At 42.1% G+C, this 18661-nt stretch overlaps 1 protein-coding gene and 1 long non-coding RNA gene across 4 annotated transcripts in view; one reads left to right on the top strand and one right to left on the bottom strand.

Annotated features, from left to right (window-relative positions):
* Positions 1–3991, bottom strand: part of LOC150059078 (uncharacterized) — a 70559-nt gene extending 66568 nt beyond the window's left edge. The window contains exon 1 of one of the 2 annotated variants that reach the window (XR_016536676.1): positions 3849–3991. This is a non-coding gene — a long non-coding RNA (uncharacterized LOC150059078). Of the gene's footprint in view, positions 1–3387; positions 3531–3848 lie in introns of those variants that run through there. The other variant, XR_016536678.1, reaches the window with a different exon arrangement.
* Positions 3992–4194: 203 nt separating this feature from the next.
* On the top strand, positions 4195–18391 carry Pabpc1 (poly(A) binding protein cytoplasmic 1). Of its 2 annotated transcripts, none has more exons than XM_090339151.1 (15): positions 4195–5090; positions 7765–7958; positions 8160–8275; positions 9970–10100; positions 11817–11911; positions 12225–12362; positions 12559–12654; positions 13956–14228; positions 14386–14476; positions 15061–15171; positions 15259–15413; positions 15686–15770; positions 16424–16554; positions 17061–17155; positions 17954–18391. In XM_090339151.1, exons 1-14 carry the CDS (start codon positions 4898–4900, stop codon positions 17151–17153), a joined length of 1902 nt encoding a protein of 633 aa, XP_090195277.1. In that variant the 5' UTR covers positions 4195–4897; the 3' UTR covers positions 17154–17155; positions 17954–18391. The 2 variants fall into 2 exon arrangements, with proteins under 2 accessions (XP_090195277.1, XP_090195276.1); XM_090339150.1 differs by having other exon boundaries at positions 4196–5090; positions 9970–10109.
* The last annotated feature ends 270 nt before the right edge of the window (positions 18392–18661 follow it).

Below are 18661 nucleotides of genomic sequence, written 5' to 3'. Positions count from 1 at the left end.
CCTTTTCAGTGTTGCCGGCTGCTGGTATGTGGAGGCCTGAGTCTAGACTCGTAAATAAAACGACCCCTGCTCTTTAGCTTTGACGGTGGCCTCTGGTGGTCTTTTCGGGGTTCTAGGAATTCGGGTACAACAGAAGGTCCTTTGTCCAGCAGTTCTTGCCTGTCCCTCCTTGGTATCTCCAGGCTTGGCACCAGAAATGAGAGCCCAGTCAACATGTGGTGTTCCCAATGAGCTGAGTTTCAAGAGGCAGGGTACTAACCATGAGCAAAAAGACCAAGCAAAAGCTTGATACCCTGTGTGTTTTCTTCCCTCTTAAACATATTATTTTGGGTTTTGGCCTATTGTCTTCTAGTTCTTACAAAAGTCTTTTTTTTTAGTAACTTCCCTGATTGCAGTTTAGGCTGTGCACTTTCTTTTCTTTGGCCTTTAGCCTAGTCACCTCTACTTCCAATCTTTAGTAGGGAACACTGATTTTATTTTTCCATACTTGAATGGGGCTTTGAGCCCATGTCCTAACCACTGTCCCTTAGCTTTTTGTTCAAGGCTACCACTTGAGCTCTGCTTCCAGCTTTTTTTTTTTTTTTTTGCCAGTCTTGGTGCCAGTCTTGGGCAGTGTCCTTGAGCCTCTATGTGCTTAAGGCAACTACTCTACCACTGTAGCTGCAGGGCTACTTCTGACTTTTTCTGAGTCGCTTATTGGAGATAAGTCTCTGGGACTTTTCCTCCTGGGCTTGCTTTGAATCCTGAGATCTCAGCCTCCTAAGTAGCTAGGATTACAGTCATGAGCCACTGACAATGCTGGCTGCTTTTAGCTTTTTGTTTGTTATGGTTAATTGAAGATAAAGAGTCTCAAAAACTTTCTTGCCAGGGCTGACTTCAAACCACAATCCCTAGATTTCCATTTCCTGAGTAGGTAAGATTACAAATTTGAGCCATCCATGTTTTCCCTGGAGCATTTCTTAACATAAAGTTTAAGCCTAGAGAGAGTATACTTTAAGTGCTCAGGCAAGCAGAGACAATATTTACTTCATCACATTAAAATTGGGTGTTCATGAATGGTCTCTCAAAATAAATTGTAAGCACCAAAGGAGAGTTGGGTATCATGAATATTTAAATCCCTGCCACCTGGCATTAAGCCTGGGAAATTGGAAGTCATAGGTTTTTGTGTTGCTTTACCTAATCTCAAAGCTAACCATTTCATGCAAAATGGCCTAACAGGAAAGTCTTAAGCCTGTTGTTCACAACTGGAATTAGATCTGTGCGCCCCCAACCCTTGGGCTTCTCTAGTATGTTCCTGTCAATGCTACTAGTTATTTCAGGGAACACCATATTTTTGTGTGGTTTATTGGGGCTTAAAATGGTAAAATGGACCTAAGAAATTCCACTGCTTTTGTCAACAGACCACTGTTGATATGGCAGTTTCAGTGAAGATAAAAGGAAGTTTTCAAACAAAACAAGAAAGTAAAAGTTTTAAAAACTGAACAGTGAAAGAGGAATAGACCATAAGAGAGATCAGTTTCTTTTGTGATCATAGCAGTTCTAAGAAGCTGGTTGGAAGAAAGAAATAGGTGGTTCATGGATCAAGATCTTGGATTCCAGTTCCAAAGACCACTCCTGTTTTCCTGAAATGGCTCTAACCCCTCTGCCCCATGAGTGGTTTCCTTTTCTCAAAGAGACTCTGCTGGCTTCCCTAGCACATACCTCCCTAAAATATAACAATAGCATCCAGAAATGTCAAGAACCACAATGGCTTAGAAGCCCCGATAATTAGCTTCCTCTCCACAAAGTATCAATCTATAAACAACAAATGTATGTTTCCAGTAGCTAGAATGTCTCTACCATCCAGGGCATCCATTTCCTGGGTCAAGCTGCCCTGGAGGCCAAATCTGATTTTGGGTTGGATTTAGCCGTTGGAAGTTTGTACAAAATGGATTTGCAACAAAGAAGTCTTTTCAGATATTTAATCCAGGCTCTGGTGAAACCTGATGGTAAGACCTCAGTAGTGTCCAAAATACTTAACCCATCCCATACAGTTGCTCACCAAACTCTTGCTCTTTGACTAATATTATTGGGCTGTAGGGAGACATGCTTTCACCTTTGCTTTTTAAGTTTCAGGGAAATGCCCTCATTGTCGAACAGAGTATATGAGAAGCAAAGGATGGTTGTAGTAATTATGCTTTTAGTAGTTTTAACTATTGATATAATCGTTCCAAATTATTGCAGTTTCCTCTTCTCCCACTTTTTTTTCTGAGTTCGCCCTTTATGCCTGTTTCTTTCCAAATCACCTATCTTCTGTACTTTAATAAGGATACTATATGGTGTAAAAATCAACGTTAACTCTTTAAATAAAAAAATAAAGATACCAAAATTGTGTTTTCTTTAAAGTATAATAACGGAACTTGTAGGGCGCTGTGGCTCACGCCTGTAATCCTAGCTACTCAGGAGGCTGACATCTGAGGATCAAGGTTCAAAGCCAGCCTGGGCACAAAAGGATCTGAGACTTTTGTCCCCAATTAACCTCTAGAAAATGAGAAGTGGAGCTTGGCTCAAGGGTGGGGCAGTAGCCTTGAACTGAAGAGTTCAGGGACAGCACCCAGAGTTCAAGCTCCATGAGCCACAAAAAAAAAAAAAACTTTCATCCTTTTATTTAGGAGACCAACTTAAAATCTAATAGAAAATTGTTAGTCTGATAAAAGGTTAAGATTGGGTGCTCCTGGTGTTAATTTTAATAATTATAAGATTACCAAAGAACTCATCATGAGTCTCCTGAGGGCAAGAATTAGTCTTTCTCATGAATTCTTCTATCAGATATAGTATGCTCCACTTGGTAGACCACTAATAAATACATTAACGGATTGGTTTTTAACCAGAATTCTAATAGATGATCACTTGTTTTAGTAATAGTTGTGTCTTCCTAATGAACAGTCTTGACTGGTAAAGAACATGAAGCAACATTTTTCAAAAATAGTATCCTCTTCCTACAGCATAGGAGAAAAATAGTACTGTGTAGGATTGTTGGTTTAAATTCCCATTAAATGAGGACCTATAATGAGGCAATATACCAGGGATGCCTAGAAATTCATTGAATTAGAATTGGGCAATCATTTGAGACTGCTTCTTAATAGTAAAATGAAATTACTACCTGCCCCCACCTCTCACACCAGATTGCTGCTCACCATTGGGATTTTTAAGGCTTTAAAAACTGTAAACGTGCATTACTGCTTTACAGTGGGGTTTAGGTTAACTTAATGTCATTCTTGCAGCTAACACTTTCATGGCCATCAGCTCATTAAGACCCACAACTAATATACAAAATGATTTTAAATAAGATTGTGTTTTCCTAATTGTGTCTGGATGCCATCAACGAGGGGCTGGGAAAACTCGTACTTTTCGGCGGGGGTCGTTCCCCTCCAAGTCCCAGACGCGTGTGAAAGAAAACAGCCCACCTTAGCATCTAAGGCTTCCCCACCCCACACTCCGAGGCTACAGTCGGTGACAAGGACGCCGGCCGCTGCCTCCACGCCAGCTTCCCCAAAACGTACCCACTAGAACCCGCGGGGCCCGGGGACCGCGCGCCTCCCGTCCCCCGGGAGCGCGACGCGGGCGGCGGGGGGGAGGGGGCCGGGGCCCGGCCCGGACGGTTGGGGTCCCCGAGCGGGTGGCGGGACCTGCTGCCGGTTAGGGTCCGCGGCCGGCGCGGCCGTTGGAGGGGAGGGGGCGCGGAGAAGACTCCAGCTCCCGGCAGCCATCGCTCCCACAGCCGAAGCGCGTGGCGGCGCTGCCCGCTGGGACTCGTAGTGCGGTTCGGGTAGGAGACAGAGGCAGCCACCGCGGCTCCCTCCACGCACCTTTTGGAAACCACGCCCGCAGGGCGGGGACGTCCATGCCCGCAACCCCCGGGATCCGGCGTCCCTCAGGGCGGGAACTGGCCGATTAGGGAGAGGCCCCGGCGGACCCCGCACGTGGGGGGTGGGGGCGTTGGCGCTGTGGAACCCGGAAGCCGTGTGCACCGCCCACCGCCGTGGTGACGGGTTAACGCTCTTCCAAGTGGAGGTGGGGGCGGGACTGGCCCGAGGACCGCCCGCGAGCCGCCCTCCGCCGCCGCCGCCGCGCTACGCTCCGCAACGCCGGCCCCGCCCCCGGCCGCAGCGCGTGCGCAGAAGCCCCGCCCCGCCCTAGTCCCACCCCCACACCCGCAACTGCGGCCGCCGCCACCTCTCCCTTCCTCTCTGCTCTTTCCTCCTCCTGCTTTCTCTTCCCTCCGCCTCCTCCGGCGCTGACGCTCGCGTAGGGCCCTGGCGTCAGACGCGCGGGGCGGGGCGAGTGCGGCGGGGGGTATAAGTAGAGGGTGCAGGAGGCGGTGCTTCCCCTTCTCCCCGGCGGTTAGTGCTGAGAGTGCGGAGTGTGTGCTCCGGGCTCGGAACACACATTTATTATTAAAAAATCCAAAAAAAATCTAAAAAAATCCTTTAAAAAACCCAAAAAAAATTTACAAAAAATCCGCGTCTCCCCCGCCGGAGACTTTTATTTTTTTTCCCTTCCTCCTCTTTTATAAAATAACCCGGTGAAGCAGCCGAGACCGACCCGCCCGCCCGCCCGCCCGCGGCCCCGCAGCAGCTCCAAGAAGAAACCCAGAGACCAAGGCCTTCCCGCCCGCCCGCCCGTCCGCCCGCACCCGGCGCCGCCAGCCTCTCGCCCAGCCAGCAGCCGGCCACCCCGCGGCGGCAGCGAAGCGCCCCGGCTCCGCGGCCGTTGAGGAGTCGTCGATTCCGGTTGATTTTTGTCCCTCTGCGCTCGCCCCCGCTCCCCTCCCCCCGGCTCCGGCCCCCGGCCCCAGCACTCGCTCTCCTCTCACGGAAAGGTCGCGGCCTGTGGCCCTGCGGGCAGCCGTGCCGAGATGAACCCCAGCGCCCCCAGCTACCCCATGGCCTCGCTCTACGTGGGGGATCTACACCCCGACGTGACCGAGGCGATGCTCTACGAGAAGTTCAGCCCGGCCGGGCCCATCCTCTCCATCCGGGTCTGCAGGGACATGATCACCCGCCGCTCCTTGGGCTACGCGTATGTGAACTTCCAGCAGCCGGCGGACGGTGAGAGCCAGGCCCGGAGGCCGGCGAGCGAGCGGGAGGGCGGCCATAAGGCGCGGGCGGCACGGAGGGCCGCTAGGCCGGCGGGCCCGGGGCGGAGGGGGGGGCGGCAGGGCATGTCAGCCCTCCCCCCGGGACCAGCGGGGAGAGGATCGGGCTCCGGGACCTCCGACCGGGTCCCCAGAAGCTGCGATCCTCGGGCCGGCGGGGACCGCGCAGCCGGCAGTCGCATGCTGCCCAGCCACTTCCTCCTTTGCGACCATTTTCTCGTCCTCAGTCGTTCTCAAACTTTAGGGTGATGACGCGCTGGGAGGGTGGGTGAGATCCGCTTCTCCCCCTGCGCTCCCGCCAGAAGCTGCGGCATTCCGGGGCGCCGAGCCCCCCTTCCCGGGTGGTAGGGGGCGGCACTCCCACCGTCCTGGGCTCCGGCCGGCGCCCCGGCCTCGGGAGGAAGTGGCGATTCCGGGCTCGAAAGATACCACGTGTTGAACCCTGTAACCTCACAGGCCCGAGGCCTGCTCCTGCTAGACGGCCCGGCCTCCCGGGCGTGAGAGCCACGAGGCCGCGGAGTAAAGTTAGGGCGCCGCGTGGTGTGGGGGTCCCGGGCCTCGCGATCCCGTCTTTAATGACGCCTCCCGCTGACGGATGGCCTCGGGAAGGCCGACGGTACCAGTGACACGTGCGTGCCGGGGTTTTCCCCTGCGCGAGCCATTTCTCTGGCGTTTCCAGCGGGGTGAAGGGAGGAAGGGATGTGAAAGAAGACCCTGTAGAAGGCGAGTTGGCTCTAACAACATGCACCGTAATTATAGACCTATTTAAAAATCAAACTAGAACTTAGTGTGGTCATACTGATAGTTCGATATATATGTGTGTGTGTGTTTTATTACATGTCTAGTAGACAATTTTCAGAAGTCATGCCTGTGGTTTTCAGGAGGTTTTTCTTTAAAAAATATGTTAATTGGTGCCCTCAATGTTCCTTCGTGTAGCCAAACTGGACCATTACACGTAATCTGTCCATTCGGGAGAATTAAAGGTTCCCTTACTTTAAAAAGTGGTTCAGAGTGCCCGTGAGATCTTGAGTGATTCAGTACATAAGAAACGCATTGAGTTTACATTTTTGTTTGAAGTAGTTCACGAAAACAAAACTGGAGAAAATAGGTCTGTGGCCTGATAAGCTGCCATGATCAATTGACTTAGGAAGATAGCTTCAGTTATTCACCTTTTTTTGGGGGGGGGGGTCCTTCAGGGTTTTGGATACATAACCAAGCATCCTAAAATATGAGTTAATGACCAATTTTTCACTAGCTAAAGTTGATTGTGAGGTTTTAGGTAAGCAGGCTATGCTGAGCAATACTATCCAAAGTTGTAAAACTGCACTGCAGATTTTTTTCCCTGTGAACAGTCATTCCAGATAAAACCTCTTAATAGTTCTCAACTCTGGACTACCACTTAGTATTACTAGGGAAAAAACTTTAGGACAAGTAATCAAAGCCTGAAGATTGAAGGCATTCTAAAGTTTAACATCTTTTAACTCCAGTTCCTTGGAACTGGAGGTTGAACTTATGTTGCCATGGTTACAGTACACTTAAATATTGCCATTTTATGCCAGTAGAGAAATATCATAGCTAGAAAATGAAACTTTTTCATTTACTTGGTTTATGTACAATGTAGGCGTTCTTTTTTATTTGTTTTTCCTTTTTTTAAAAAGTTTTTGGCTGGTGCTGGGCTTGAACTTGGGCCTGGGTGCTGTCCCTGAGCGTTTTTTGCTCACGCTTAGTGCTTTACCATTTGAGCCATAGCTCTGGCTTTATTTTTCATTTGTTGGTACATCAGTGGATTTGGATTAGCTTTCAGAAACTCAAGCATAGTCACCTTAAAAAACATTCAGGGAGCTGAGTTAGGTGTGGTCACTGTGGTTAATTGATAATAAATTAATGGGACAAAATTTCTAACTAGTTCTTTTTATAAAGTGAAAGTTCCCATTTCTAGAATATAGTGATAATCAAACATTCAATTTCAGTAAGAAACTCGTTAAACCAATGATCTAAGATGAAATTAGTTTGTCAGATCTTGAAAAGTGAACTTAAGAGTATATTAATTAGTTTAGTGTTTACTTCATAGAGAAACATGTCCATTCTTACATTAGCTGTATGACATAATAGGAAGTTATGCCATGAAAATAATTCCCCCTAATAATTCATGAACTTTGTTAGGAAAATGAGCTAGCAATCTTTGTTTTTTTAATATTTTTTATTGTATTTAATAAAAGGGTTACATGATATTTGCCAGATAGAAAGTGCATTAATTCACATACATTGATACCCTTCCACATGTCTTGGTCCCCATTACCCTACCCCCCACCCCCCACTCTTGGTTTTCCCCCCTTCCCTGTCCAATTTCAAGAAACCAAATGCTAGTAATCTTTAATGTTAACAGTGATAAACAATGAAGTGACCTAGATCAAATAGCCAGGAAGCTGCTTTCAGCTTGCCAACAATCGGTTAAGTCTTTTGTTGTTGCTCATTAAACAGGCTGTATGTAAAAGAATTAGGGGTTTATGTAGACTCAAACAAAAAGAAACTTTTCACTTTGGCAATTAAGGGAGAGTAAATAGTTAAGATTTTGAAGTAGTATTCACTCACCCAAACTCTGAAAATATCTCTTTTTCTTTCCACAGCGGAGCGTGCTTTGGACACCATGAATTTTGATGTTATAAAGGGCAAGCCAGTACGCATCATGTGGTCTCAGCGTGATCCATCACTTCGTAAAAGTGGAGTGGGCAACATATTCATTAAAAATTTGGACAAATCCATTGATAATAAAGCACTGTATGATACATTTTCTGCTTTTGGTAACATCCTTTCATGTAAGGTAAGTAAAAATGTGACAGGTATACATTTGTGTTGTTCAGCTTCTCTTAGTTTAGTCCTTAAAGTGTCAGCTCTGCAGTTCCTGTCTCTATTTCCCAAATATTCAGGGCTGGGTAACTAACAAATTGGCATCAACCACTGGAAGAATTTTAAATCCTTAGGAAATAATGAGTATCTATGTATATGTTTTGTTTATTCTTAGGTGGTTTGTGATGAAAATGGTTCCAAGGGCTATGGATTTGTACATTTTGAGACACAGGAAGCAGCTGAAAGAGCTATTGAAAAAATGAATGGGATGCTTCTAAATGATCGCAAAGTGTAAGTATAATAATTCCATATCTGCTCATTTTAAAAGTTACTTGTGTTCCTAATAGATACAACCAGAAAATGAATAAGCAATACTTGATAGGCTTTATTATAATATTTCTCCATATTCGTTGCTACATACAAATTAAACAGTTTTTCAGCATTCAGAGCAAAAGGAGACAAGATGGTTAAACCAGGGATATAGACCTTTATCAGAGTAAATGAAGTAAAGAACCAAGGATAAACTTTGCTAAGCAAAGTTTCACCCATTACATTTTTTCAGGAATCTGAATTAGAGTTTACCTGTTATGACAGAGTGCTGGCTACTACCTTCTGTTCCAAATTCAGAGCCTAACCTACATGGCTGTACTGGTGATAGTGCTGCAACTTATTTATTAATAGAACAGAAAAATGAAGCCAAATTCCTGAGTTAGCACACATTAAGAAACTTGACTTCATTTTTTTTTTCTTTTAAATCTGTGGGTTTCTCTTTAGGTAAATTTTTTAAATCAGGTCATTTTAACTGTCAGAGATGTTTTTTGTTTTGCCCATCATGGAGCTTGAACTCCACCTGGGTGCTGTCCCTTAGCTCTTCAGCTCAAGGCTAGTGCTCTACCATTAGAACCACAGCGCCACTTCCAGTTTTCTGGTGGTTACTTCCAGTCTCAGTCTTCTTGCTGGGACTGGCTGCTATCTCAGCCTCCTGAGTAGCTAGGATTATAGGCTTGCGCCTGGCTGGCTGAGAGTTCTTATTGCTTTGTGAACCACAGTGGCATATAGGTTAGGTTTAGTTTTATGAGGTACTTACGTTAACTCTACTGTTCCATAAATCACTACCATGTGAAAGAGTTGTCACTTTCATGATGAAGGAAAGACTTTAAATACATACATTTTTAAAAAATCATACTAAGTCTATAAGAAAGCCAGTAAATTAATGGAAAATCTTGCCAGGCCAATGTAGTATGCATGTATCTGCAGTTGTAACAAGGCATGCATAAGGTTGAAGTAGGAGCTCACTCAGTTTGGGTCAGCCTGTAGCTAGGCCACATAGCAAGAGTATCTCAAGGAACTAGTTCACCTTCAAAATGAGGGAAATGCTACTTATCATTCAGTTTGAGCTCCTAATCTGACACTCTTGAGTGCGTGCCATCAGTGATCAAAGGAGATTTGGGCATATTTCAGATTAAGAATTTGCAACCAGTGTAATCTCTGCAGATATTTCAAAATTTGAAATGTTTCTGCTTTAGATAATTTAGGGTAATAATTATTTCACCTGTAGTTCACAGTTGAATGCTTATCTGTCTTTAAGCAAAATATACTCCCTTTGAGAGAATTTGTAAAACTAATAACATAGAAGGTTAAAAAGAAAGATGCAAGTATCTTAATATTTCTGAACCAGAGATATGTCCATAATGATTTGAGTGATTATGAAGACATATCTGTTTGCTTTTGTATTGCAGTGTTTGATGACAATACTGTTGTGATATTAGGGGAAGTTAAGTTTTTTTAAGTTATGCTGTTGGTAATACTGTAGTTATGCTACTTATTATATGCTAGAGTACAGAGTTAGGAAGTTTTAATTCCTATTTTAGGGGTGGCAAGTAAAGTGAAATCCACTTGGAGATAACAGTGATTAAACTTACACTTAATAAAAAGAAATACTGTTGCACTGTGATTGTGGTTAAGAAGTTTATTATTTTTATTAGATTTGTTGGACGATTTAAGTCTCGTAAGGAACGAGAAGCAGAACTTGGAGCTAGGGCAAAAGAATTCACCAATGTTTACATCAAGAATTTTGGAGAAGATATGGATGATGAGCGCCTTAAGGAACTCTTTGGCAAGTTTGGTAATGTGTCTGAATTAAATTTTTACACTTGGAAGGTCTGAGTAATTGCTTATAGTTTTATTTTGGCTAGTACTTTATACTTTAAAAAAGATGAGGTGAGACTTAACTTTTGAAAACTTTGTTTCAGTCCTGGAGTGAAGCCCAGTGGTAGAGTGCTTACCTAGCATCCATGAAGCCCTGGGTTCCATTCCTTGGTACCATATAACACAGGAAAAGACAGAAGTGGTTCTGTGCCTCAAGTGGCAGAGCCACTTGCCTTGAGCAAAAGTGTTCAAGGACCGTGCCCAGGTTCTGAGTTTAAGCCCCAGGACTGGAAACCCCCCCCCCCCCCCCAAAAAAAAAAAAACAACCTTTTTTTTTTTTTTAATTAAGCTAGACTGCAAAGTATCAATCATGGAACTCTTCAAACTGGGACATGAAAATCTGTTTTGCTGTAGTAAGCTGCTAGACTTACATACATGTAGATCCCATTTCATCAGAAGTATGGATCTGACTCAGCAAGCTGGCCAACTTACATAATTGTCCAGTCTTCTAGCATCATATTTAAGCAGTTTAAGATGAGGACTTTGAAAAAAAAGCCAAAGATCATGATTTTCCAGTTCATGCTCTTTGGTGTGACCTTTTCAAATCCACAGGCTTTAAAATGCTTTTTCCTTGTTTTCCATAGTAACTATTATACCTGAATGAAGATAGCCTCTAGAAGTGAAAGGGTAACAGATGAAGAGTAAACTTGGTGTATTTTTGTTGGAGATTTTGCCTTACTTCATCTTTTCTTTGCTCTTCCTCTAATACAAATGGCCTTTTTTGAGAGCTTCAAATAATAATTGGTATTTTTATTACCATGATAGTCTGTCATTTTAAACCTTAAAGCAAAGCAAAGATAAGAAAAAGTGTTGACCCAAAGAAAATGCTAGGGAAATGAGTAAGGTCATGCTAAATTCTCCATGGCTTTTCTGTTTATCTCTTGTGCCTACAAAGTGGAAATACCTGTGCCTATAGACACAAAAAATAGTTCTTGAGACTAAAACTTTTAGTGTACAACATTTTAAACTGGGAGAAAGAGCTGGTTGTATGGCTCATGCCTATGTTCCTAGCTACTCAGGAATCTGAGATTTGAGGATCCTGGTTCAAAAGCCAGCCCATGCACTATGGTCCCAGAGACTCTTATCTCTAGTTAACCATTAGAAAACAGGAAGAGTTGTAGCCTTGAGCTGAAGAGCTCAGGGACAGTGCCCAGGCCCAGAGTTTAAGCTCTAGGACCACCCAAAAAAAAAAAAAAAGAAAGAAAGATCTCTTAGGGAGAATGAAGTATTTGCTTTCTTAGTGTAAAAGAGCCTTTAAAGTATGGGAGGTTTGCAGAATTTTCTGAAGGCTTGGAATTGTTTCATACCATTTATTCCTTCCCTGTCCTTGTTCCCCTGCAGCTTTGTTTTTCTTTTTCTTTTTTTTTTTGCCAGTCCCAGGCTTGAACTCAGGGACTGAGTACTGTCCTTGGGTTTTCTCACGGCTAGAACTCTACCACTTGAGCCACAGCACCACTTCTGGCTTTTTTCTATATATGTGGTACTAAGGAATCTAACCAGGGTCTTTGTGCATGCTAGGCAAGCACTCTACCACTAGGCCAAACTCTCGGTCCCCAGCTTTGTTTTTCTATGTTGAAATGTGCAGATTAAATGTGTGGAATAACTTTGAATTAAAATTTTTTAGGACCTGCCTTAAGTGTGAAAGTAATGACTGATGAAAGTGGGAAATCCAAAGGATTTGGATTTGTAAGCTTTGAAAGGCATGAAGATGCACAGAAAGTAAGCCTGTATAAGTAATTGAATGTGGTGTGCCATCTTTCTGTAGTTTTCAGTTGGAGGGGGGGGTGCACGCAGTTGAGATTTATACATGTATATATACACCAGGATATTGAACATGCTGACTTACTTCACTAGTTTGTATTTTATGTATAGGATTTAAGATATAAATTAGAATCCTATATTGCTACCGGGTCTGTAAATTCTGAAATGGGTTATTTTAGCTTTTGTAATTGAACAAATTTTTCTTACTGTTGAAGAAATAAACATTTATTGTTGTAAATTACTAATGAAATTTTTTTGTGATTTCTATAAGGCTGTGGATGAGATGAATGGAAAGGAGCTCAATGGAAAACAAATTTATGTTGGTCGAGCTCAGAAAAAAGTGGAACGACAGACGGAACTTAAGCGCAAATTTGAGCAGATGAAGCAAGATAGGATCACCAGATACCAGGTTCATTTTTAATTGAACAAGCAAAATAAGACAGGGATACGGAAACATATTGTACATTCATTTCAGTTACTGCCAGGTAACTGAGGATTTGAAAGTGGGAAAGAAGCATGGGCTAAAATTAAAATATTAATAGGAGGTATGCTCAGGTAGCACTGATTTTCTTTTTCCTTTTCAATAGTTTCTTTTTTCTTTTTAGGGTGTTAACCTTTATGTGAAAAATCTTGATGATGGTATTGATGATGAGCGTCTCCGGAAAGAATTTTCTCCATTTGGTACAATCACCAGTGCAAAGGTACAAGCATGATTTGGGAGGGTTTGTGTTAAATGTTTTTATCTTGACAGGTTTTGAGCTCAAGGCACCTGCTAAGAATGTGCTGTACCACTTTAGCCCTACTCCTACCCTTTTTTGCTTAAACTCTTTCAAATAAAGCCTTGTGCCCAGGTCAGGCCAGCCTGAAAGCACAGTCTCTCCTTTCCTTTTCCTGCATAGTGGAGGAAATGTACATGTTCCACCATGCCCAATTTCTAGTGAGATGAGGTATCTTTTTTGCCAAGGCTGGTTTTAAGTTTTTAGTTTTTAAAGATTTGGGGATAATCCCTGTATATGGAGTGTTTTCTATATTGCAGTTCTCTTCTGGAAAAAAAAAACAGTTCTTTTCAGTTATTTTTCAGAAGCCAAAATTTTGCCTCATTTTAATAAGATGTTGTAGCCTAAAGGTTTGCCTCTGTGCAGATATTTAACTGTTCTAATCTTTGTCTAAGGTAGGCTGCATTTGGTGATGGCAATACTTTTTTTTTTTTTTTTTGTCTTTTCTTTTTTGGCACTGGGGATCGAACCCAGGATGTTGCACTTGCTAGGCAGGCGCTTTGCCACTGAGCTACAGTCTAACCCGTTCAGTGGTTTTTCTTTAAACAATAGTTTTTTTTTTTTGTCTATAGAGGCAAATTATTGGAGGGCTATAATTTTATTTTTATTTTTGCTAGGCCTAGGGCTTACTCAAGGCCCAAAGCACTGTCCTTGGGCTTTCCTCAAGGTGATATCACATCTTAAACATTTTTTAAAATGTAATGATGTGCTTACTAATTTTGCTTTTTCTCTGAATGTGTTGTGTATGTATTAGTTTGGGGAAGCATTTGGTCTTTTGCTTTTATTTTGCAAACTTTTTCTCTGACATCACAAATGAGTATTGCAAATCTAGCATTGAATTAAATACATAAAATGTTGAGGCTGAATGACTCTTGAGCCTGCTTTTCTATATGTGCTTGTATTTTGACCTTGATAATTGAATATAACGGAATTAATGAACTCAAGGTTGCTACAAAATGATGACAGTCTTAAGAGCTTGGTAGTTGAGCAGATTAGTTTACGGTGGTTCTAGCTCTCTTGTTTGGCCAAGATAATATATGCTTGTATTTTGACCTTGATACTTGAATATAAGGGAATTGATGAACTCCGTTGGTACAAAGTGATGACAAAATGATGGTAGTTGAGGGGAGATTAGGACTGCAGTGTTTCTAGATGAGTGTCACCCCTTTCATGTCTCACCTACATGCCCTCTCTTTGTGACTGTTTCTATATTTTTCTTTTATTAGGTTATGATGGAAGGTGGTCGAAGCAAAGGGTTTGGGTTTGTATGTTTCTCCTCCCCAGAAGAAGCCACTAAAGCAGTTACAGAAATGAATGGTAGAATTGTGGCCACAAAGCCACTATATGTAGCTTTAGCTCAGCGCAAAGAAGAGCGCCAGGCTCACCTCACTAACCAGTATATGCAGAGAATGGCAAGTGTACGAGCTGTGCCCAACCCTGTAATCAACCCCTACCAGCCAGCACCTCCTTCAGGTTACTTCATGGCAGCTATCCCACAGGTAAATTTTTATATTGCTAATTATTTTATGCATTATAAGTTAATACAGAATGGGGGGGGGATCCTTGTGGGTTAGGAGGATTTGGTAAAATGGTTTGTGAGGTGAGCACATATAACTAGTAAAAGGCTAATGAGATTTATTTGCTTTCTTTTGGCAGACTCAGAACCGTGCTGCATACTATCCTCCTAGCCAAATTGCTCAACTAAGACCAAGTCCTCGCTGGACTGCTCAGGGTGCCAGACCTCATCGTAAGCCTATTAATTAAGATTGTGAATTAGATTTAAAATATGCATCCGGAAAATTAGCTGTTTATTTCCCTGTTCAATTAGCGGTTGATCTCCCTAATTTGTGGTTACAAAACGTAAGCTGTAGCATTTTCGGTTTTGTGCTAGGATATACTCTAAACTGGTCTTGAACCGCTTCTGCCTCATCCTCCCGAGTGCTGGGACCGCAGGTGTGCACACCACACAAAGTGCTCCATTTTTAATGAGATAGTCATGTCTGTTTTGTTTGATTTTGTTATCTGTATGGGAGCTCAACTAGGTTTTTCCCTGGCTGGCCTTGTTGAGTAGCTCCATTATAGGTGTGGAGCACTGCTGGATTATAGGAGCACTTGAGATTGCATCATGTTTCATATCTCAGCTATTAGATACTTGTCATAACGTGAGTGTTTTTATTTACAAAGGCTGTATGAGAAAACAGCAAGCTTGAAATTCAGCTTTAATTTTTATCTTTGGTCACTTTTAACCTGTTGTGCAAATGTCAGCTCTGGAAAAGTATTTTATTATTTTCCCTGAGCTTCTCTAGTTAATGTTTGTATCTTTAAATGTAGCATTCCAAAATATGCCCGGTGCTATCCGCCCAGCCGCTCCTAGACCACCATTTAGTACTATGAGACCAGCTTCTTCCCAGGTTCCACGAGTCATGTCCACACAGCGTGTTGGTAAGTTTTTATCCTTTCTGCCTAGATTGATCTTGAGTTTGAAATAGCGCAATAAACATGTTTAACTGTTTTTCATTTCTTTTTAAGCGAACACATCAACACAAACAATGGGTCCACGTCCTGCAGCTGCTGCTGCTGCAGCCACTCCTGCTGTCCGCACCGTTCCCCAGTATAAATACGCTGCAGGTGTCCGCAATCCTCAGCAACATCTTAATGCACAGCCACAAGTTACCATGCAACAGGTAGTTTGATCATTTATTTATAAGAATGGTTAATTTGTGGTTTGAAATTAAAGATAGGAAGGACTTTTCTTGTTATAGGAGCTTGCATTGACTGGTACAATTTGGTAGTTGATGAACGTGTAAAAGTGTTTCATTTCTTACATCTTCTAAGAAATTAGACATTCATTCCCCATGTTGGGTGGCATCTTGAGGATTTTTGTTGTAGTGTAGTGTAGATAAAAGGAAAATGTTGGAAAATAATTGAGTTACTATCTTTTCTATTTCCTATCAAGCCTGCTGTCCATGTACAAGGCCAGGAACCATTGACTGCTTCCATGTTGGCATCTGCCCCCCCTCAAGAGCAAAAGCAAATGTTGGGTAGGTATCTTTGTTATCACCTTATCAGTTATAGGGCTAAAACATACATAGACTGAAAAGATGCACCTAGATTCAGAATCTAAATATGATAGACTAGCTCTGGGAAACCAGTAAAAAAAAAAAAGTGTTGATTGTGGATTAAGGTAGTGGTAGGCATTACTTACAAACTTCATTCCATGTATTGAACAAAGAAATTGAAGACAACTTTTTTTTTTTTTTTTTTTTTTTTTTTTTTTTTTGCCAGTCCTAGGGCTTAAACTCAGGGCCTGAGCACTGTCCTTGGGCTTTCTCAAGACTAGCACTCTACTACTTGAGCCACAGCATCACTTCAGGTTTTTTCAATGTATGTAGTACCAAGGAATCAGACCCAGGGCTTTCTGCATGCCAGGCTAGCAGTCACTCAACCGCTAGCCCGCACTCCCACCCCTGAAGACAACTTTTGACTTGGTTGGGTACATATTTACCAACTTAACTGGTATTGACGACTTCGCAAACTAATACTGCACGGATATAATTGTAGCAGATCTTGCCCTGATTTTTTTTTCCCCCATGAAAAAATGAGAAAATAGTGGGATTGTGGGTTAGCACAGATGCTATGATGTTAAGTGCCAACAGTATTTTTGATTGAAGGAGTTTTTGGCTTTTGTTCATAGGTGAAAGGCTGTTTCCACTTATCCAAGCCATGCACCCTACTCTTGCTGGTAAAATCACTGGCATGTTGTTGGAGATAGATAATTCAGAACTACTTCATATGCTTGAGTCTCCAGAGTCTCTGCGTTCTAAGGTAGTATAAATTTGTTACTTGTCCAGGTACCTCTTAATGTGTTTTCTTTTTTTAATTTTTATTTTTGGTGATGCTGGGGGTTGAACTCCTCAGGGCTGTGAATGAAGATAAGTAGACAGACTTTCTGGTGCATTACATCCTTAGTTACAACCTTAATCAACCAGCTTTTATATCCTTTTCTGAGTTATATTCACAGCCAATAAACTTCTATTTATAGGAGTTTGTCTCTAAAGCATTTATATAGAGTCGACACAGTACTAGGAGCTTTAAAATCATATGTATATTCTCACAATAACTTGTGACTTTTATGAAGTCTGAAGCATCAAAGGACTGAACAATTTGTCCCATGCTCATATCACTTGTATGTTAGGAGGTGGAACCTGTATTGAAATCTATTCAGTGCCCCTGAAAATGCTTTGACCTGGATGGAATGATGAGAGTTTGTCCTGGGTGAAAATTTGTCACAATTAGAAATTATTTCAGTCACTCCCTTTTGGCCCCTATAGGTTGATGAAGCTGTAGCTGTACTACAAGCCCACCAAGCTAAAGAGGCTGCCCAGAAAGCAGTTAACAGTGCCACTGGTGTTCCAACTGTTTAAAAGTGAGTTCTTGCCTTCTTTGGATCATTGCTTTCAACTTTTTCTCCATCTTTTTTTGTTTTAACTGAGGATACTTAGAAACATAACAGCGAAAATTCACTTTGAAAGTAATTTAAATATATTGCTACTACAGAGGGGTAGACAGAGATAAAGGAATCCACTTATTACTGTAGTATTGCCTCCACATTTAAATAACAGCACTTACAGATTGTATGGTGTAGTTCTATTTAGTGGGCATTGGCTTTGATAGAATAGCAACTTCCTCAGCTGCCCTGAAGCCTCTGCCTTATTGTCCTTTATTCCAGCAAGCAGGATAATGTATCTGTACAGCCAGGTATAGGTAGGATCAGAATTGAGAATTGACTCTAAAGGATGAGATAGGAAATGTGGTAGGTTTTGTGGGCCGTGTTATATCTGTTAGAATTACTCTGCCACAGTGCAAAAGCAGCCACTGTGATGCAGGCGTTAATTAGACGCTAGTGGCTCACTCTTAAAATCCTAGCTATTCATAGAGACCTGAGATTTGAGGATCCCAGTTCTAAGCTAGCCCAGGCAGAAAAGTTTGAGATTCTTTATCACTATCACGCATCAGCAAAAAGCTGGGGTTGAACTCTTGGCTCAAGAAGTAGAACTCCACCCTTGAGCAAAAAGCCAAGTGAGTTAAATCCCTCTGGTACTAGTATACAAAGAAATGAGTAAGGCTGTGTTCCAGAAACATTAAGCAAACTGCATTTTTGCTAAGTACTTTAATTTTCTATAGACAAGTACCAATATCCTTATTTTTTTCCTTTTGTTTACAGATTGATCAGGGACCATGAAAAGAAACTCGTGCTTCACCGAAGAAAAATATCTAAACATCGAAAAACTTAAATATTATGAAAAAAAACATTGCAAAATATAAAATAAATAAAAAAAGGAAAGGAAACTTTGAACCTTATGTACCGAGCAAATGCCAGGTCTAGCAAGCAGTGCTAGTCCTAGATTACTTGATTTAAAAACAACAAAAAAAAACTACAAAAAAATAGTAAAATATAAAAACAAATTAATGTTTTATAGACCCTGGGAAAAAGAATTTTCAGCAAAGTACAAAAATTTAAAGCATTCCTTTCTTTAATTTTGTAATTCTTTACTGTGGAATAGCTCAGGATGTCAGTTCTAAGTAACAGAATTGATAACTGTGCGAGGAAACGTAATTTGGATTATAAAATTCTTGCTTTAATAAAATTCCTTAAACAGTGCATGGGTATGCTTTTTTTGTTAACGGGTATGTCCAGAAATCTTAATATCCAAAGATCTTCATAGAGAAGAGGCGGAAGATAGTATTTATTGGCTTTGGTGTAATCTAAGTAACAAAAAGCTAAAAGTAGTTACCAAAGGGGGTTGAGCTTTGTGCACAGTGAGCTGCTCTGCGATTGACCTAAATTCCGACCTCTGCCTTACTGAAATGTTCATTGTTAAGTAGTTGAGCATGACTGATTCTTTTTCTTTTTGCCTGTCATGGGCTTGAG

This window comes from Megascapheus bottae, chromosome 9, assembly GCF_031878675.1.
Source record: "Megascapheus bottae isolate mThoBot1 chromosome 9, mThoBot2.hap1, whole genome shotgun sequence".
NCBI lineage: Eukaryota > Metazoa > Chordata > Mammalia > Rodentia > Geomyidae > Megascapheus > Megascapheus bottae.
Note: the sequence above shows the minus strand (reverse complement) of the source record. Positions and strands in the feature narration are given on the sequence as shown.